The following is a 21,692-nucleotide window of genomic DNA, read 5'->3' on the forward strand; positions in this document are numbered from 1 at the left end:
TCTGTAGGCCTGGCTCTCAATCCACTGAGCTGCCCAGCTGCCCCCCTTTGCTTTACTTCTGATCAAAAGTTCTAATAGGAAAGACCTCTAATTTGTTTTCATTACTTAACTCTTCACTTTGGAAAAATACTACTTTATTATGTCAAGCAAGGGTCCATTCATTTTTCCTTTCTGGAATTTAAAAAAAGACATAAATGGGTGGTATATTTTATCAAAGATTTTTCTGCATCTACTGACAAAATAATCTACATTGCTTTTGTTATTAATATATTCAGTTATATAACTTTGATAACTTTGATAACATTGAAAGACCCCTGCATTCCTGGTATAAATACAACTTTGTTATAATGTATAATCTTTTTGATATGGTGCTCTAGCTTTTTGCCAATTCTTTATTTACAATTTTTGGTTGATATACATTATAGATATTGGCCTAAACTCTTGGAAAAATGTGTAATCATTGTTATTTAAAAAGACAGCCAAAATATTGTTAACAATTAACCCTCATGCCTACTTTTCCCATCTTTACAGAATCTTCATGAAAACAAAATATACATACATAGGAGGAAAGCTGGTCAATATCTGAGGTGATATGCAGACTTTTATGAATAATATTTTACAGTAGATCATAGTCTCTCTGGTGTCACAATATTGCTGCTTATGGCTATTCCTTTCATTCAACCTTCCTGCAATTCCATTTCTAGGGTATTTAAGAAATAAAGAATTTGCTTGATTCTGGTTTTCTTTCCAAAAGTATTTCAAAACTCTCCTTTTGTTATTGAAAAGCCATCTTTTTTCATTTATGATTAAACTCATATTTGCAGAGTGGGTCATCCTTGGCTGCATCCTGAGCTCTGCTGCTTTTCTGAATACATTAATCCATTCCTCCTCCATTTTCTGTGGGGGTGTAGCATAGTCTTGTGTTATTTTAATTTCCATTCCTTTGTATTTGAAGGTCTTCCTCCAGATTGTTTGTAGAGCTGTAGTTTCTGAATTGTTACATTTAACCACTATATATCTTTGGGATTGGTAACCATAGGTTTTTTCCAGAGGTGATCTAGGTATTCTTTCAAAAGAAAGGATGATGTGGAATTGAACACAATTCTGGAAAAACTAGAACTAAATGTTATCTTTTAAATAAGAAGGCAAAAGAATATACCTATGTCTCAGAACAATGTGGAGCCTTTAAAAAATTGACTGTGTGTAGGACACAGAAATATTGAAAACACATTAAAAAGACAGAATTAGTAAATATATTCTTTACAGACAATACAATAAAAATAGTCTTTGGTTTCGAGATCACAAATAAAAGACAAATACAGAGGTAGAATTAAATAATGAGTGAGGCAAAGAACAAGTCAAATAAACAATAATTATGTCAAAGAAAATGACAATAATGAAGCAATATACCAAAATTTCTAGGATGTAATTGAAGTAGTTTTCAGGAGAACAATCACATTATTTAAAACATGAACTAAAAAAAAAGAAAAAGAGAGTATTGATAAAATATGCATGTACAAGAAGGGATATCTTAAATATCAGAGAAGAAAAGAATGATTTGGAAACAAAAACCACATAAATAAAAGCCTTTGACGAATCTGATTAAAATAAAGAAGGCAAAAAACCAATAAAATAGTAGTTCATCAATGTGAAATCACAATAAAATCAGAAGAAATAAAATAATAATCTAAACATGTGCAGTTGCATGCTAAAACATGTTATGTGCAATAAAATATTTATCACGTAGATTTATATATATGAGAACACCAAAGAAACAGAAGAATGCCATTAGAAATACAAAATACTCAAACTATTATAAGACCAGAGAGAGATCTTAAATAAAACAGTCATAGAAAAGTAAATTGAGTTATCTGTAATGGAACTATCATAGGTGAATTCTATCAAAATTTTAAAGAACAACTAATACTCATACTTCATAAATTATTTTCAAAAAATATGAAAGAAAGCACTCTACCAAAATCCTTTTATGAGACAAATATCATAATAAAATTGTAAACCAAGGAAAAATAAAACACAGGAGGAAAAAGCATAGATCAATATCATTATATTGACTCAAAATTTTTGAACAGAATCCTGCCAAATAGACTACAGTGATTTCAAATACTGAGATAATTAATAGCTTCACCTTAGTTGTAAGCTATTAAATAAACCCTTGGAAATAGCTATTTCTACATAATAACAACAGAATCCAAGAAGCAAAAATAGAAAGGGAAATCCCATTCCAAATAACTGCAAAATGCATATACTACTTTGATGATCTCTGAGGTCTCTTGTAGTTCTAAATGTATGATCTTATGATTTTGCAAAAGAAACTGTATAAAGTTTTATGTATCAAAAGAGTATCAAATGACCACACAACCCAGTGATCAAGCCAGTTCTAGAAGTTCTTGTTCTTTCCACAATTATTTTTTATTGATTCATAGACATTTTAAAAATATTTAGAAGTATTCATTCATTTATTCAGATCCATCTCTGTGATTAGTGCATAGTTCCACCAATTACTAGAATTGGTAATCTTAAACAACTGGACCAGGGTTCATACCATTGAAGTTTTGGTCTCCCAGTTGCTAAATTGTAGTTCTATTGAGAAATGAATGCCATAAGTGATATACTTTCCTCACTTTCTCTATATGTATCCATGTAAGGCAGAATGGGTTTGAAGAACTGTTTAGATCACCTATGATTTTCCAGTACTATAGTGCTTAATAGAACATTTGAATGCTCTGTGAAACATATTGAGGGCCAAGTCCAAAATGCTACCTTTTCTTTGATGACACATCTGTTTTTCTTGTTAAAGCCTCTGAAAACATCTGTATAAAATATTGCTGAATCTACAGGTGTACTCTGAATAATGTAGCTCCTTGGAACAACAATCTGTAATAACGTTGCTATGATAGAATAACCAGATACATCAGTTTCACTTTTTGTTTTCTGAGCCCAGTTCTACTCTTATGGAACTAAAAACCCCATTAATGTTGCTTTGTCTAACACAGAGGTTTTTTGGGCATACGCAAAAGCAATGAATGACAGTGAAAACTGCCAACGAAGAATCCGATAATTTAAAGTCATTACCCCCTGTGAATTCTGTGTACTTACCTTTTTCTCTAAAACTGAAGTAACTTTTTTTTGGAGAATGATCCAATTTTTCCACATCTAGTAATTCACATAAAAGGTTTGAGAATATAACTGAGAGGTGGAAAAGTAGTGAAGGGAAGATAATAGGCATTTACATAGTACCTACTATAAAACAGGCATAAGAACTTCATAAATACTATTTATTTGATCATATTTGGTCAAATATTTGATTTTATACTTCCCAGAAGAATATACTTGAATTGATGACCTCTTTGGAATGACTCATTTCTAAGAATGTCAGCTGTGATGTCTTTAGTCAGACAAGTTGCACCCTAAGAAAAATTCCTATTTATAAAAGATTTACTTATTACATATTTATTTAATTCCCTCTATTACACTCTACTTATGCTATTAGTGATTTCAAACCAATATTGGTAACTGGAGAGTGTGTATGTGCATGAAGGTGGGGTCAGTGAAGATTTCCAGAGTCTACAAATGAGTTTGTAAATGACAATGGTAGCAATATTTGACATTCTTTTCTATTTCTAAGGAGAGCTTGAAAATGTCTAAGGAACTGATTCAAATACACAAGTACTACAATCAGTCTCAAATTCATAAATGTTTGAAGTATATAAACCAACATTCAAAGGAAGAAATCCAATCTAATAATAGCCACATGAAAAATGCTCCAAACCTCTAATAATTAGAGAAATACAATTTTGAGGTCCCCCTCAGACTCATTTGATTGGCAAAGATCACAATAAAGGAAAACACCATTTATTTTTCACTGTTTGTGACTGAAGGAAAACTTTGAATTGGTCTAACTATTTCTGGAAAGCAATTTGGATATGCACTCCCAAAATTACTAAATAGTGTATACATGTATAAGTGTATATAGTAGCTTTTTGGTAAAAGATGGAAGTTAAAACTAAGAATGTGACTATCAATTATGGAATGATTGAGTCAGGCTGAGATATATGAATATAAGGGAATTGCACTAAAAGAAATAAAGGGACAAGGTCAGAGAAATCTAGGTAGACTTGCATGAACTAACAGATAACATTAGTAGAACAAAGAAAATAAGTTATATAATAACAAAACATTGTAAAGAAAAACAATTTTGAAAAACTTAAGAACTATTATCAATAGTAATTAACTACAATTCTGTTTTTTTTTGTTTGTTTTAAACCCTTAACTTCTGTGCATTGGCTCATAGGTGGAAGAGTGGTAAGGGTGGGCAATGGGGGTCAAGTGACTTGCCCAGGGCCACACAGCTGGGAATTAACTACAATTCTAAAAGATATCAGTCATGTAACACGCTATAATCCTCTTGGTAAAAAGGCAGATTCAACGTGTAGAATGAGATACACATTTGGGAAAGGAATTTGTTATTTTTCATCTTTTTCAATGGGTGAAGGAAATAAAAAAGGAAAATAATAGAGAAAAAAGTTAACATTTTTAAAAGGGCTTAAGAACTGTATTTAATACAATGACTAAACGTGATTCCAGAGGACTGATAAATTAAGCATACTAAATACTTCTTGAGAGAGATGATGAAATAAGGGCAAGGAATGAGACATAATTCAGACATGGTCCACACAGGAATTTGCTTTGCTGAGTTATGTTTGTTAAAAAGATTTTGTTTTTCTTATTTTTTCCTCCTTGGGCTGAGAGAGTTTGGGAAAGAGAAGAAGAGCAAAAGGGTTGACAAAACATGAAAATAAGAAGAAACAAAGGTCTTTGAAGCATTAAAAAATACATATAAGAATCGAACAACACAGAAGCACGATAGTTTTGAAAGTTACATGTTGAATTTATTATATACTTAAAAGGAAAAAGAAAACATACTTAATTTTTTTGATATATGGGAATGCTGATGTGTCTAAAATAGATTTGATTTGATCTGAGCTTTAGTAATTACCACTAGGGGGAACTAAAGTAACTATTGCTAAATAGGAAGTTTCTTCAAATGTTCATCAGTATGTTAAAGATTCCTGTGCTTTCCTGTTTTAGTGATTTCCTTTTGAGTGACCTACCCTGAAGAATTCTCTAATCACCACCTTTTCCAATTCCTTCCTATCTATTGGCTACTTCCCTGCTGCCAATAAACACATTTAAATAAACTCCATCCTCAAAAATCCCCATTTTTTTTCCTGACCATTCCCATTCTCTATCTCTAAATCTCTTTACCCTCTTGTGGCTATCTTTCTTTAGGACACTATAATTGGTGCCTCTGCTACCTCAAATTCTCTTCTAAAGTCTCTGTAGTCTAGCTTCTGACCTTATTATACAATTGACACTGCTCTTTTCAAAATTACCAACACTTTCTTAACTGCTCATCTATTATTGGCCTTTTCTTGATCTTTATCCTTCTCAACCAGCATTTGACATTGTCAATTATCCTCTTCTCTTGGATATTCTCTCTTCTTTCTAACTTTTCATGACATTAGTCCACTTGTTTGACCACTCCTTTTTGCTTTGCTAGATATTTATGCAGATGGGTTTTTCCAAGCATCTGCCTTTGGCCTTTTCCTCTTCTCTCTTTGCAATATGTTGCTTGGTGATCTCATCAGTTCCCGTGATTTCAATTACTGTCCCTATGCATATGATTTTCAAATTCACTTTTCCTAACTTCTTTCCTGATGTAGAGATATTGCGTCACCAACAACCTTTTGGACATCTTAAACTAGATGACCTGTAGAAATTTTTAAAAGAACTCATTATCTTTCCCTCCAACCTTCTCTCTACTCAATAGAATCAGGCTGCCTGCTACTTCCAGGATTCAAAGCCCTCCATTCTTTCTATTCTTACACATTACTCTTCTCTATGTACTTCTGATCCAGCAACATCCACCTGCTTGCTCTTTCTCACACATGGTACTCCATCACCTGACTCCTAACTGTCTTTTAACTATCAATGCCCCCTGCCTGGGGCTCTTCTTCCTCATTTCTATCTCCTGGCTTCCTTGACTTTCTTTAAAACTGAACCCCAAATTCTCTCTTTAGGAGACATTTCTGGAAGTCTCCTTCATCCTCTAAAAATCCCATTCCTGTCCTCTGAGATTATATATAGAGTAGTTCGCATGTTTTCTCTCCTTGAGGGCAGGGATTGTTTTTGCCTTCCTTTATATCCTCAACATTCATCCATCTCCAAGTTTAGCTTAGATGGCACATAGAAAATACAATTAACCTTCCTACTGTGTTTTGAACAGCAGTTCCTAAACCCAAAGACATCTCTGTGCAATCCCTCAACACTTTCAATCCCAGCCTTTCTGTGGTTTCTCTAAACTCCTGAACTCTCAGTATCCCCAGATCAAAGCTGCCAAGAGCAATTGAGAACTTTCTGTTATCTGTGACATACATGGAGAGAATTTCCCATTTGCTGTTCCCATTATTGTTCCCTATATCCTGCATGGTACCAATTTCCTTATGGAGCTCTGGCTAATATAATAAATATCCTGTTTTCTGGTGCCTCATTCTCCATGCTGGACCCTGCCCTATAAGAATACTCTTTTCTCCTTCATCCCCATACATCCCCGATTAAGTTTCTTAATTGTAGTTCCTTGACTCAGTTCTTGAGTTTTTGGCTTATGATTGATAGTACTTAATAAATGACAAATGAGGATGATGAACCATTTTCTTCATCTTACATATTTTTAGTAATATATTGGGTTTGAGGTTATAAAATTATATTAATAGATGTTAGAACTCCATTAAAATTTTTTTTACCAATGCCTAGTTCTGGTAAGTCCTAATAAACAGGAAGCTTTTTTGTTTAGACAATGTTTCTGTTGCCTAAAGATTAGCTAAACTGAGTTTAGACCCTTGAGAAATTAATTTTTTTAGCCCAAGCAGTTCATGAAACTCTTTGAAACCGTCTTTTTAAAAATGGGTAAGCAATGATCTATTCTGGAGGAAGGAAGATTCATGCTTAGGAAATCATGCCTACTTAAAGAAGAAATTTTGATATTCTTTGTAATTTGGATTCAATGTAAGCAATAGATAATTCTTGGGAAAAAACCCTTATAAAAAGCAGACTCAAGGAAGCAAGATACACTAATCTCAGGTAATTTATGAGTCTACTTATAATTGTTTCATAATTTTCCATGGACAATTTTCCATTTTTACAATCAATTATGTTTAATAGTATTGTATATGTTTGTTTTCTGGGAATCAAATCATTTAAACCCCTGCTAGATATATAAATTGAATGCAAAAACCATTGCTAGAAATAGTTCTTCAATTATGGATTGTTAGAAAAAGAAGGGAGCTTAGAAATCATCTTGTCTAACCTCACTTTGCAGATAAGGAAACTAAGGCCCAAAGAGGTGAAGTACCTTCAAGAAAATTACCTCGTGTCCTTTCTATACTATTTGATATCTTACCCTGCCCCCACAAGAGCTACAGGGTCCATAGACTGGGAATCCATGAAAAGATTCAGAAGGTCCATATCTTCAGACACTTCCTAGTTGTGTAATCCTGGACAAGTCTCCTCTGCTTTGGAATTAAAACACAGCATTGATTCTAAGACAGAAGGTAAGAGTTTAAAAAAAAACAAAAGAAAATGTTTCAGTACTCTTTGTGACCCCATTTGGATTGGCATTTTTTTTGGCAAAGACATTGGAGGGGTTTGCCATTTCCTTCTTCTGCTCATTTTACAGATGAGGCAAACAGGGTTAAATGACTTGCATGGGTCACACAGCTAGGAAGTTTCTGAAGTCAGATTTAAACTCATGAAGATGAGTCTGATTCCAAGCACCATATACCTGACATACGTTGTTTTTAAGATTTACAAAATTCTTTCCTCACAACCAACCTGTGAAAAATTATGGCACAATGGAAAGAATTTAAAACTTGAATCCATAGGAACTGAGTTCAGTGTCCATTCTGCTACTTAGTGCCCATGTAACTTCAGGTTAATCTTTTGGCATAAGTTTCATCTAATACAAAATGAAAGAGTTGGGCTTTAACACACCTAAGGTCCAAGGACTCTAGATCTATTCCCTTTGTCCTTCCATTCCATGCAACACTCAGTCACATGTCATCTTTTCCTCCCTGTATTATGTTCAATTTTTTCCATAGATGCTATTTTTGTATAATGCATTCTGTTTTTCAAAGCTTACAACCAATAAGGGAGAAATTTTCTTTAAAAGCTAAAACTAATGTTTAGAACAGGGAAGAACAATTAAAAATTAAAGAGTTCTGTTTATACTTATGCAGGAAAAGATATCCCAGAGAAATAAGCAAAATGTAATGGTCTGTATGGGCTACAACAGAGACATAGAAATATAAAAGGGAAAGCCTTCTGATGGCAAATAGACTTCTGACAATTTAAAAATGGTTGGGAGAGGAGACAGCTGGGTGGCTCAGTGGATTGAGAGCCAGATCTAAAGACAGGATATCCTGGATTCAAATAGTGTGATCCTAGGCAAGTCACTCAACTCCATTATCTAGCCTTTACCACTCTTCTGACTTGCAACCAGTACTCAATATTGATTCTAAAATGGAAGGTAAGGGTATTTTTAAAAAATGGTTTGGAGTCTTGAATGCATAGCAAGTAGACAAAGGACTTGCCTTCAGGGCATAAGCCACATTCATACAGTTGTGTCAAGTCACATATCTATAAGATTTCCAACATAGCAAGGTTCAATGGCTTAGTGAGTTAGCAGAAAAGAGTTGTTTAATAGGAGAGAGATTTTTTTTAATCTCTTGCCTGGAGGTGGAAAATAAACTGAAAATTGATGTTATGAAGGAGTCAAAAGTTAGGATAAGTACTAAATTAAGACCTGGAGTCTTTGCAGATACAAGAACCTCTAGTTGGAAAGGACATGCTCACACTCAAAATCTGCTCAATTTAGGGGGCAGCTGGGTAATAACTCAGTGGATTGAGAGCCAGGCCTAGAGATGGGAGGTCCTAGGTTCAAATCTGACCTCAGACACTTCCCAGCTGTGTGACCCTGGGCTAGTCACTTAATCCCCATTGCCTAGCCCTAACCACTCTTCTGCCTTGGAACCAATACACAGTACTGACTCCAAGACTGAAGATAAGGGTTTAAAAAAAATTAAATTAAAAAAAAATCTGCCCAATTTGCTTGTTTGGTCCAAGCAGCAGAGCAACTCTCCAACCAGCAGTCACTACATAGGCAGTGTGTGTCCCTACCAAGTCCAGCAGCAGCAGAGCCTGGAAGAGAGCCAGCACAGCCACTAAATAACCTGTTTCACTCAGCCAAGCAGTGGACTGATCCCTTCTTCAAAGATACCACACTGAGGGAAGAGCAAGGCAAGCTGAGTACTCCTATGGAGATTCTGTGCCCAGAGAAGAGCCTAGCTAAGGATTAGAGTAACTTTTACTTTATTTACAACATGCTTTGAAGAAAAATAATGGTAATGAGAACCCTTGAGAAGGAAAGGAAATAAAAGCCCTGACTTTTGAGTTGCCTTGGCCATAAGCATGCCTCACTAACATTATACTTTACTTTTATATTTCTTTCTCCCTTCCTTCACAATAGGTCTATTTTTAGGAGAGTGCGCCTCTAACATTGGGGGAAATATTTTGGAATTACTGTCCTGTTCTTTCTATGTCATTTGAATAAATGCCTTTACTAAAGAACTGGGTTTATTGGCTAATTGTTAAGGTAAAGCATTCCTGTGAGGACTGTGGAAGAAATGCATAAAACCTGTGTTCTGTTAGGTTTTTTTTTTTTTGGAGGGGGTGGTGGGGCATCTTCTTAGGGAAAAAAGTAACCTTAGAGATTAAAGAAATAGTGTTACATTATTGTGTAAAAAGAGACATACTCTCAGTGTATTTTATTCAATAACAGGATAAGTCCATTATTTTTATCTTGAAGGAGGCCCCTACCTGGATATTCTAATAGGATTAACTATAGAGAAAGCACCCCTATTTGAACAAACCTGATCTTTGGTAATTCCTGAGTACCCCAAGATTAAGACATTATTCCCTAAATTACCTGACATTCTGCCCTTATTATTCAACCTCCCAAGTAAGGAAAGTGGCAGAGCAGCCTCTCTGGATAGACTCCTTTTGCCTCCAGCAATTTTACCCCAAGACTGTGTAAAATTCTTCTTTTTTAAAAAATCTTTACTGTGTATTGGCTCCAAGACAGAAGAATTGTTAGGGTTAGGCAATGGGGGTCAAGTGACTTGTCTAGAGTCACATAGCTGGGAAGTGTCTGAGGCCAGCTTTGAACCTAGGATCTCCTGTCTCTAGGCCTGGCTCTCAATCCACTGAGCCACCCACCTGGCCCCTGTGTAAAATTCTTTCTGTGACTATAAAAGGGGGGGTGATGATGTTATTTGGGGGTGAACTATGTTCACCCCCACATAAATAGAATTCATGGGCCAAAGTTTTTCACTCCCCACTGGGAAGACTTTTGAAGGTGTAATTTAAGTGGGGGCTCCCCAAAATGGAAATGCTGTAGTGGAGTTAATGGAGGAGGTTGTTGGGGATTGTTTGAGACCACAATGGACTTTGTCTAGTGTTCAGAGCCGCTAACCTCCCCCATACCTTTCTCAAAACCTCAATACCTCAAACCTCCCCCATACCTTTCTCAAAATGGTTTTGCCCTTGAGATGGAGCAGAGTGTTTTGGTCCTCCCTTCAGCCACCAGATGACACCTTCCCCCTCAAGATCACTATTCCAATCTCTAATCACTATGACTAATATTACTGAATAGGATTTTATGTGAAGATAAAATAAACTTAGGGTCCAAGGGAAAGGAGATATGGGGAATCAGGACAGAGGGTAAGGGTTTGGCTGCTCTATCAAAATGTGAACCACTTTCTGGGGTGAACAGTACTGGATCTCTTCTGGAGCTTTTAACTCAGTAACTATTTCAACCCCCCCCCCCCAATAACTCTTATCCATTAACCTAATAAGTAAATAGGGGGAATTACAGGGTAAATGGATCAAGCTGGTTGAGGAAAGTCCCAAGAGCCCACTCCCACCCTGGGAGTCTGGGCTTTTTGGCCCAAAATGGTGTACTGCTATATCAAATCTCTTCTTAGTTGATGAATGAAGTTGGTAGAGGAATGTAGCAGTTGTTATCTCCAGAAAGCTCCAATTTTGGGGTTCAGAAGTACCAGTTTCTCACAAGATCAACCACCCACCCACCACCCTTTCCCATCCAAGGTTCAGAGAGCAGTAGTGTGGTAGTTGGAATTCTTCACAGAATTCTCTTCTTCCTCTGGCCCCTCCCTAATGGTTCTTCCTTCAAGATTTTTTTCCTGGGCTTGTTCTTAAATCCACCTTAGAGATGCATAGCTTTCCTTTCTTTAATCCAATCCTTTTGTTACATGACTGCATCTCCTTGGCTTTTATTATCTAGCTGGCAACAATTAGTTTGTACTAATGAAATCTTTTCCTTCTAGCCTTGCCTCATGACATCTTGATTTCCAGGATGATCAAGGTGGGAGGAATTGCTCTCTAAGAGGATCTTAGGACCTTAATTCCCCAAAAGAACTCATGAGCTACTTTTAGAAAGAGAACCACCTGCATGTTTATCCCTTAGAACTTTGAAGGAGCAGCCAACTCCTCTGGGGACCTAATCTTCCCATGCTAGAGAGAGTAGGTCAGTTGAGTCCCCAAAGAGATACTATATTCCTTTTGTGAAGAACAATAGTGTTGGTCTGGTAAAGACTGTCTGCTTTTATTATGGGTGCCAATATGGATAAATATTGATAAATAAATATTCCCTGTTGGAAAGCATAAGATGTACAGAATTCATAATTATCGAATTCAAATACTTTTTTGCTTACTCATATATTTGCAGCTTTAATGAGAGCTGTCTTAAAACAGATATCAATAGAACTATAAACAAGGTTGAAGACTTAACCCAATTAGAAAGTATGTTATATGTAGAAATATAATTATTATACAGAATTTTTGCTTGTTTATGCTCCTATAGCTTTAATGAAAGCTTACTTAAAATAAGGTTCTAATCAATAAAAAATAAATAATATTATTGTCACAATTTTGTAATTTTTGTTTCTTATTTATATAGTTAGTCAATATTCAGTTTCTTATAAGTATTCCTATTTAATTATGTTTCTTGAATTTACTGTGTAGATAGTAGATTAGAATTATTTTTTCATTTTCTTTGAGTAAATGGAGATAGCATATGACATATTAAAGGTATTATAAATATCTTCCAAAGAAAATTCAAGATTGAATTTGGCAAAGCAGTCTATTTGTCTTCCTTTAAAAGCTTCCTAGGTTAATAACAAATGAACCAGAAATAGTTTCCAGATAAGGTCAGAGCAGAATTTTCTTATTATTTTCAAAATGACAAAGCCATTTTTTTTGTAAGAGGAGATGATGAAATAATATCAACTTCAAAACACATTAGTGCTGTTTCTTTTACAGCAATATTTGATTTTAACCTTTAGATCCCAGGATTTTTTTAAGAAAAGAATTGTAAAGGTTTAAAAAAAAGCAACTATGCTAGAGTTTCTATGCCCAGTTTGTACTTAAACTGTGAATTTTCTTAGCAACTAATTGTGTTTGCCCATCTTAAAGAATGAACACAGATATCACAAAGGCCCAAGAATATAAAGAACCTTCTTACCTGTTGCCTCCACCATTCCTTCTAGGATCACAACAATTTCTAGTTCCTCTTTGGGCAGCTGGGCTTTGGAGATCTCCCAAAAAGGACTCTGTTGATTAATTTCATGGCTAATGATCAACGGTGACACGAGAAACAGACGATCATCCCCTGTGTAATACCCCACATTGATATCTGTCTGGTTCAGTGGTATGAACTCTCCTTCTGTGGTCTGTTTAGATTTGATCAACTTGGCTCTAATTGAGGCCTCAACGATGTGGGAATTCCTAAGGTCCCCCACCCGGAACATCAGGCATAGCTTCCCATCCCGCATGGAGATTACTGCATGAGTAGAAAATACCAGGGTCTCTGCCCTCTTCTTAGGCTGTGATATTTTTACAAACATGCAGCCTACCATGAATGCATTGACTATAGAACCTAACACAGACTGGACTAAAAGGAGGATAATTCCTTCAGGACACTTGTCTGTGATGACTCGGTAGCCATAACCAATGGTGGTTTCTGTCTCTATTGAGAATAAAAAAGCTGAGACAAACCCATTGAGGTTAGTGACACATGGAGTCCATGTGGGGTCCTCTATATGGTCCATATCTCCTCGGATATAAGCTATAAGCCACCAGATCATGCCGAAGAAGAGCCATGTCACTGTGTAAACCATAACAAAGATCAACAGGTTGAACCTCCATTTCAGATCAACTAAAGTTGTGAAGATATCAGTCAGGTAACGGTAGGTCTCCCTCACATTGCCGTGGTGAACATTGCACTTTCCATCTTTCCTCACGTACCTCTGGATTTTTCTTTTAGCTCGGTCTCTGCTGATGTGTTTTGGGAGATCATCTCTGGCTTGCTTGGGCAATTTTGGTTGGTGAATGGTTACTGGGCTTTCTACATCCTGTTCCATTGAATCTCCCTCCAGGACATTAGCTGGGATTTGGAGAGAAGAAAAGAAAAAACTGCTAGTTGGTTGGTTTTGGATATTGAATAAATTTTGCAGTGACCTCAAATGCTATTTACATAGTTACTGATGTAGTACAATCCTTTATGTGACTTCTTCCTATCTAGCTGGGTTGTTTTTGTGATGCCTCTCTGGCTTACACAAACACAACTTTTTTACCTTTCATGGCGATAGATTTATCATCTAGACATTGCAAAACCATCTTTCCTTATAAATAGGAGCCAAAATTTTAGCCCAGATAGCAGAATGGATTCCCATTGTATTCAACAACATTAATAACTTTCTTTTTCTGAAGAAGAGTATTGCAAACTCTCTCTTAATCACCAAGGTGCTTATAGAGCTAGATTATTCCTGGTCTTGGTAGACACAAAAGTTTCTGTTTTAATAGGTAATCTAATACCAAACTCACCATTTTAGGAAAGAAATATTCTCTGTCATGCCAGCTCTTTTATTTGGTTTCTTTGCCAAGATTTAACTTCTGTTAAATTGTTAAATGCCTTTTTCCCCCTCTTTAATATTTCTCATGACAGATAAATTGACATTAGCATTCCTTATGAGTCTATGATATCCTGGGAGATGAGAAGAGAAGGGAATTTAGAAAGGAATCAGCTTTGTGACCCTATAAGGCAATGTTAACTGATATATGGGATCAGCTTGCTATCGCTTTCCTCTAATTTTACCTTAGAGTACTATGGTGCCTTGTTAATGTGTAATGAAATCTCTAAGAATTATTTATCCCCTCCTTACATTCTAGGTGTGTATGTTTGTATGGATGAGGTGGGGATACCTTATCATGAGGATTAACTCTCTGAAGGTTTATATATTTAAAAAATCAAATCCCAAGAGCTATTTTTATGTCAACAGAATAAATAGAAAGCTCCAGATGTTTTCAAAAACTGCCATATTGAAAAATCTGACTTCTAGATAATTGAATTAATCTTTTCCTCCTCTCTCCTCCCTCTAATTTATAAAGGGATAATGTGAATTTTCCTATTTTGTAGAATTATGTAATCTTAGAATTATAGGACCTCTCAACACATCTAACTACATATCTATATATACATCCATATATATATCTACATATGTATATGTACATATATACAAATATACATATGTGGTAAGTAATAATAATGAAATATAATTTTTAAGGTTTTCAAAGAGCTTTTAAAATATTATTTCATTTTGTTTTCAAAACAACCCTAGTAGATAGGTGTTGTTTTCCAGATGAAGAAATTTTTTTTTCACAGATGTAGAAATCGGGGCAAGTAAAAATTATGTGACTTGCCTAGCATCACACAGTTAGTGACTAAGACTAGATTTGAACTCAGGTCTACTAGGTTTAGAGCTACTCATACAAAAGCCCATAAAGTGTCAAAGATCATCAAGTTGGCAGATTGTAATGGGTGAAGAGATCAGTGATAGGTCCTAAAGTGTTGAAATTTTGAAGATTCATGATGTTTGTGCCCCTTATTGAGCTTAACATTCTGTTAGTTAGCTAAAATTGGAAGCTAAAGGATGGTGTTCTTTTTTCCTGATAGCCTTTCCAGTAATGCCTTTGTGGTAGTCTATTTTTCTTCCATTGGGCCTTTTGTCCTGAGATTCAGAATTTCTCTCCACAGTCTCTTTAATGCAATTCAAAAGATTTTGCCTCAAAAAGTTTATGGGAGTGCATCCATTGATTGCAGTTTTCCATGTCACATTTTATTGGTGCTCCATATTCTGGACCTCTTCTACCATGTCCCAGATCTTCATCCTGAAGCCTTATTGCAAACATATAATTCACACATTGGAAATACCTTTCACCCCTTCAGCCTCTCTCTTTGATTGAATGGTTCCTCCCAGAACCTGCATTTAAGGAGGGCATCCATGCCAGTCATGTCTCATTCCTCTCCAAACTGAACCAAGAACTTCCTCTGTTGTGCTTCCTTCTTTCAGCTTCCTTTTGTGTGTTATTTTTCCCATTAGGATGTAAGTTTCTTGAGGGCTAGGACTGTTTTTCTTTCTATTTGTATCTTAGCACTGTGATGGTACATTGTAAAATTTAATAAATGCTCATTGACTGGTGCTTGCACCACAACTAGATGGCGTTGGATGCCATGTTAGGCCAGTACTAGAACCAGTAATTAGGCCTCCATGAAGAGAAATAAAATCTAATGGAGGGCATTTCATTTTGAATTAGACAGAGCTATTATTCCTCCTTCTGTGGGTTCATAGCTATCCTGCTTATTATCAGGGATCTGAAGTTGCACATCTAAATAAGAAAAAAATTATAGGGAAATGCTGTTACATGATAAACTCCTTGAGGACAAAGATCCTGTCACCTCATTATTTTGTGTTACTTCTCTGAATGCTGTGGGTGTGCAATAAATACTGTTTGCTTGGGAAAATTAATTAGGCAATAGACTGAGACAATAAGAAAAGGACAATTAAAATGGCAGCTAACATGTAAATTATTGGTGTCAGATTATGGTGTAATTTCATTCTTTAAAGATACTTCAATACTTGATCTGTGATATTACTGATGTTAGCATATCATCAATACATGTATTTTAAAATTCTTCCACACTTTTGCAGACTATCCTTGCATAATGAAAAAAAGAGATTATCACACAATAGCCAGAGTTTTGGTTATAATATCATAAATTCAGAAATGGAAGGGAATTTAGAGATCATCTAGCTCAATGCCCTTCATTTTGCACTTGACCAAACTGAGATTCAGAGAGGTTAAATGATTTTCTTAAGACCACATTGATAGTAAATAACGGGGTCAAGATTGAACTCAGGTTCTTTGACTATAAACCCAGCATTTTTCTACCACTTCATCCTTTTGATGAGTTGCTTCAACCTTAGGATGATTCTTGAAACATAAACATCCATTGAAGGGACTGTATTCAAGATCTTTCTAGATTGCCAGACTTTATGCTATTCTGGGATGGCCTTTGAGATCTGAGGGGGGGCGGCTCTTCCCTATGCCACAATGAGGTACTACAATAGTACTTATGAAATCTTTAAAAATTCAGTACCTACTGTTGAAACTGCTTTTATTTTCTTTTGGCTCAGCATGTATTATAGGACACCAGACAGATTTCATAAATTAGAGAAGTCTGTTAGGAGCTCTAATGAATGGTAAAAATGATGAATTATAGCCAAGGATTGAGATAATATTGAGTATAAGGTAGAGGGAGTTTCTGGCTGGGGCAAATGTCAAGAGAAATTGAAGCAGTCATGCATGGCTAATGACTTGGCAAGGGATAGTGAAGAATTTTTGATCTGAAATAATTTAGTGTCATAGGATGTCAGAGGCACCACTTCCTCATTTTACAGATTCTCATCTGCAAAATTCATCCAGGAATTATGTCCAAAGGGCTTTAAAAGAATGACTGCCCTTTGACTTTACCATGCCACCATACCATTTGCCGTACCACTGCTGGGTTTGTACCCCAAAGAAATAATAAGAAAAAATACTTGTGCAAAAATATTCATAGCCATGCTCTTTGTGGTGGCAAAAAATTGGAAAATGAGCGGGTGTCCCCGATTGAAGAAAGGCTGAACAAATTGTGGTATCTGATGGTGATGGAATATTATTGTGCTGAAAGGAATGATGAACTGGAGGAATTCCATGTGAACTGGAAAGACCTCCAAGAACTGATGCAGAGCAAAATGAGCAGAACCAGGAGAACATTCTATACAGAAACTGAAACACCGTGGCACAATCAAATGTAACAGACTTTTCTACTAGCAGCAATACAATGATCCAGAATAATACCAAGGAACTGATGAGAAAGAATGCTATCCACATCCAGAGAAAAAGCTGTGGGAGTAGAAAATCAGAAGAAAAACATATGATCAATCATGTAGTTCAATGAGGATATGATTGGGGTTTTGGCATTAAAAGATCAGTTTATTGCAAATATGAATAATATGTAAATAGGTTTTGAACAATGATACATGTATAGCCCAGTGGAATTGCATGTCAGCTTCAGAGAAGGGGGAGAAAAGAGGTGTAGGAAAGATCATGAGTCATATAATCATATAAAAATACTCTAAATAGGGGGCAGCTGGGTAGCTCAGTGGAGTGAGAGTCAGGCCTAGAGACAGAAGGTCCTAGTAGGTTCAAACCCAGCCTCAGCCACTTCCCAGCTGTGTGACCCTGGGCAAGTCACTTGACCCCCATTGCCCACCCTTACCATTCTTCCACCTATGAGACAATACACCAAAATACAAGGGCTTAAAAAAAATACTCTAAATAAATAAATTAATTAATTAATTTAAAAAATTCACCCAGAGAGGTGAAGTGACTTGACAATTTCAAATAAATAGTATTAGAAGTAAGACTTGATTTTAGCTCTTCTGACTCCAAATCTAGGGTTCTTTTCACTATATTAGATGATTGATTCCCTTGTTTATTTTCAGGCATTACAGGAAGAAGTAGAAAATAAAATTTTAAGATGGTATTCTTAAAATTTCTTTATCTTTTAAAATTCTATATGTAAATTTTAGGAGAGTAACTTGAATTATAACTAAGGGGAATTCAGAACAAATTAAATGGGTGTACCCAAAGTGTAGTTATTAACAATTAGATTTTTTTTTTGCTGTATCAGCATCTATATCATGTCCCATAGTGATGGGTATATATCTCAAGATTCTGTAACTTGAATTGTAACTAAGGGGAATTCAGAACAAATTAAATGGATGGATCCAAAGTGTAGTTATTAACAATTAGATTTTTTTTTTGCTGATCAGCATCTATATCATGTCCCATAGTGATGGATATATATCTCAAGATTCTGTTGTGGCCCCACTTATTTTCTATATATACAATCTGTTACTTGGTCACCTCATCAACTTACATAATTATTGTCTCTATGCAAACTATTCTCAGAACTAGCTCCTGGTATTATATCATCAATTTCCTTTTGGACACTTCAGTATGGAGGGTATAGGAATCTCAAATTCAGCTTACCCAAAATAAAACTAATTATCTTTCCCACTAAACCTACCCATTCTTCCAAACTTCCTTATTTTTATCTTCCACTTCCCTCAGTATGATTCTTAACTCTTTACTTTTCCTCATACCACATATCCAATAATTGGTCAGATCTTTTTTGTTTCTAGATCCACTAGAACGTGTAAAACATCTTGGAGTCAGAAGACGTGAGATCAAGTCCTACATCTGATACTTTCTAGGTATGTTGTCAAGTCACTTCACTTCTCTGGGTTTTAATATCCTCATCTGTAACATGAGGGAGTAGATTTTATTTCTACATACACCAAAACATCTTTTATCTTCTTTTACTCACATAGTCATCATCCTTGTTTAGATCCTCACGGGCACTGTTGCAGTAGCCTCTTAATTGTTCTCTCTAAGAAATCTGTTAATATGATTTATTTAAAGGGATCTTCAGTTTTTATAGACAATCTCATGGATAAAATGTATAGAGAACTTTTTCAATTTTTAAGAATAAGAGCCATCCATAAATGGGTAAAAATATGAAAAAAATAATTTTTGGATGAAGAAATCAAAGTGATACATAGGTATATGAAAAAATGCTCCAAATCACTAAAGATTAGAGAAACACAAACCAAAATGATTCTGAGATACCATCTCACAATTGAAATTAAAGGGATGCCCAACATTTTGGGAATAGCTAAACAAATTGTGGTATAGGAATACTACTGTGTTATAAGAAATGATGAGCAGGTTAATTAAAAAAACAACTTGGAAAGAACCACATGGCAAAATGAACAGCAAAATGGGTAGAACCAAGAGAACATAATACATGGCTACAGAATTAATACTTGATGAATAACTTGTGAATGTCACCTCCAGAGAATGAACTAAAAAAAGTAAAAATGAAAGACATAATCTATATCTACATACATATTTGAGGAGGGAGAGGAAGGGCTGAGATACTTGTAAAAAATTCTATTAAATAAAAAAAGTGATGGTCTGACCATGCCACTTCCCTACTCAATAAACTCCAGTATTAATCAAAATCTTCTATTATCACTAGGATCATATACAACTTTCTGGCCTTTAAAGCCCTTCACAATCTGGCTACAACTTATATTTTCAGACTTATTCCTGGTTCTTCTTCACATCATCCACAGTTCAGCCAAATCAGCCCTCATACTATTATTCACACATAACACTCTATCTTCTGTCACTTTGCTTTTGCTTGGCAATAACCCATGCTTAGGATGTATTCCCTTTTTACTTTTGCCCTTTAGAATTTCATTTCCTTTAAAACTCAGTTCAAGTGCCACCTTTGCTAACTCTTCTAGTGGCTAGTGCCTCCCTATCAGCATTTACCTTGTATTCGTTTTCTATATAGTACAATGGAGAGATTCTCTTCAAGCAAGAAAGACCTGAGTTTAAGTTCTGATTGTGACACATGGCTGTATGACCCTGAGCAAGTAACAGCCTCTCAGTAACTCAAGTGACTGCCTCTCTTAGAAGTAGCGCTCTAAAAATATTTCAAAAGCAGGTGCCAACATGTCTTTATAGATGGAATTTCCTGATCCCCAAAATCCCTACAGGTTCAGTCCCTATTCTCATATTTTGTTCAGATACTTTGTATTGTCTTTTACTTAAGTAAAAAGTAAGTGTGTGTGTGTGTGTGTGTGTGTGTGTGTGTGTGTGTGTGTGTGTGTGTGTGTGTGTAGCAAGGACAATTTAATTTTGTATTTGTATCCTTAATGACAGGTCCATTTCTCAATGCTCCAATATGTTTTACATGTGATTTTTTAAAAATTGGAGACTCTTTTAAAGATGAATTCTCTCTTCTTTCAAATACAAGTACCAAAGCAATTTTCCTGTGGATGCATATGTCTAGGAAAGTGACCTTGTATAGATATTTTTCTTTATATATTATTTTTATTTCCAAATATGTTTCTTCATTTTCATCATTTTCATCTAAGAATATTCCATTATATTTGCATATCATTATTAGATTAATTCTTTTCTATCATAAAAAGTGGTACTGTAAATATTTTGGGGAATAAAGAACCTTACTTTTTGTCTTTGATCTCCTTGATGAACATGAAATATTTTAAAAGCTTTTTTTCCAAATTATTTTTTGGAATTATTAGATTAACTCATAATATCACCAATAATGTATTAGTGTGTCTGTCTTTCTACAATTCCTCCAACATTGACTACTTTCATCTTTTGTTATCTTTGCCAGTTTTTGGATGTGACATGAAACTTCAGAGTTGTTTTGATTTGCATCTCTTATTATTAGTGATTTGTAGTCCTTTTTCACATTTTTATTAATAGTTTGCAATTATTTTTACCACTAATTGGTACAGCATTTTTGGAGATATTAATGCAAATATTATTTCCCATATAAAATATTAATTTTTTGAAAACTTAAATTTCATATAAACAAAATAACCTTATCTCTTAATCACATGCATAGTAAAGAGAGTTTTTCCTTAACCATATCTGTGAAAAATACCTTGATAATATTCTCTCTAAATTTTTTATGATGTGTCCTTGAATATTCAAATCATTTATCTAATTTGTATTTGCCATGGTATATGGCATAAGGTTTTGGTATAAATCAGATTTCTGCAAATTTCTTTCCAGTTTAGCTAGCTAGTTCTTTCTAGCAATTCTTTCTCAAATAATTTATGTCCCTAGATAACTAAGACTGAGTTAATGAGTTAAGTTGTTTCTTATTCTTTCCTATGTAGCTTGCTCCACTAATCTATTTTTAAAAAAAATAATACCAAATCATCTTAGGACTACTACTTTATAATTTGGGGTCAGTAAAACTGCCTACATTCTTACTTTTGTTTCATTATTTGTATTGGGACGTTAGGCCTTTTTTCCCTTCCAAATATTTTGTTATTGTTTTATCTAGCTTTATAAAATATTCCCTTGGTAGTTAGTATAGGTATAATAAGTAAATTAGTTAATTTTGGTATTTCTTAAACATTTTTTATTTAATGGCTTATGATGAAGGGATATATAGCATATTCATCAAATTTTCAGTTGTCTCAAAGCTAACTTATTTGTTTGACACTAAGCATTAAAAAACAAATATTTCTGTGGAG

At 34.9% G+C, this 21,692-nt stretch overlaps 1 protein-coding gene across 1 annotated transcript in view; it reads right to left on the reverse strand.

Annotated features, from left to right (window-relative positions):
- The window catches only part of KCNJ6 (potassium inwardly rectifying channel subfamily J member 6), an 80,713-nt gene extending 67,121 nt beyond the window's left edge, over positions 1–13,592 (reverse strand). Inside the window, exon 1 of the mRNA XM_044666907.1 lies at positions 12,680–13,592. Coding sequence (XP_044522842.1) covers positions 12,680–13,577 — 898 coding nt within the window. The 5' untranslated portion in view covers positions 13,578–13,592. The remainder of the gene's footprint in view (positions 1–12,679) is intronic.
- Positions 13,593–21,692: the final 8,100 nt, after the last annotated feature.

The sequence above is a fragment of the Gracilinanus agilis genome, chromosome 3 (assembly GCF_016433145.1).
Source record: "Gracilinanus agilis isolate LMUSP501 chromosome 3, AgileGrace, whole genome shotgun sequence".
NCBI classification, from domain to species: Eukaryota; Metazoa; Chordata; class Mammalia; order Didelphimorphia; family Didelphidae; genus Gracilinanus; species Gracilinanus agilis.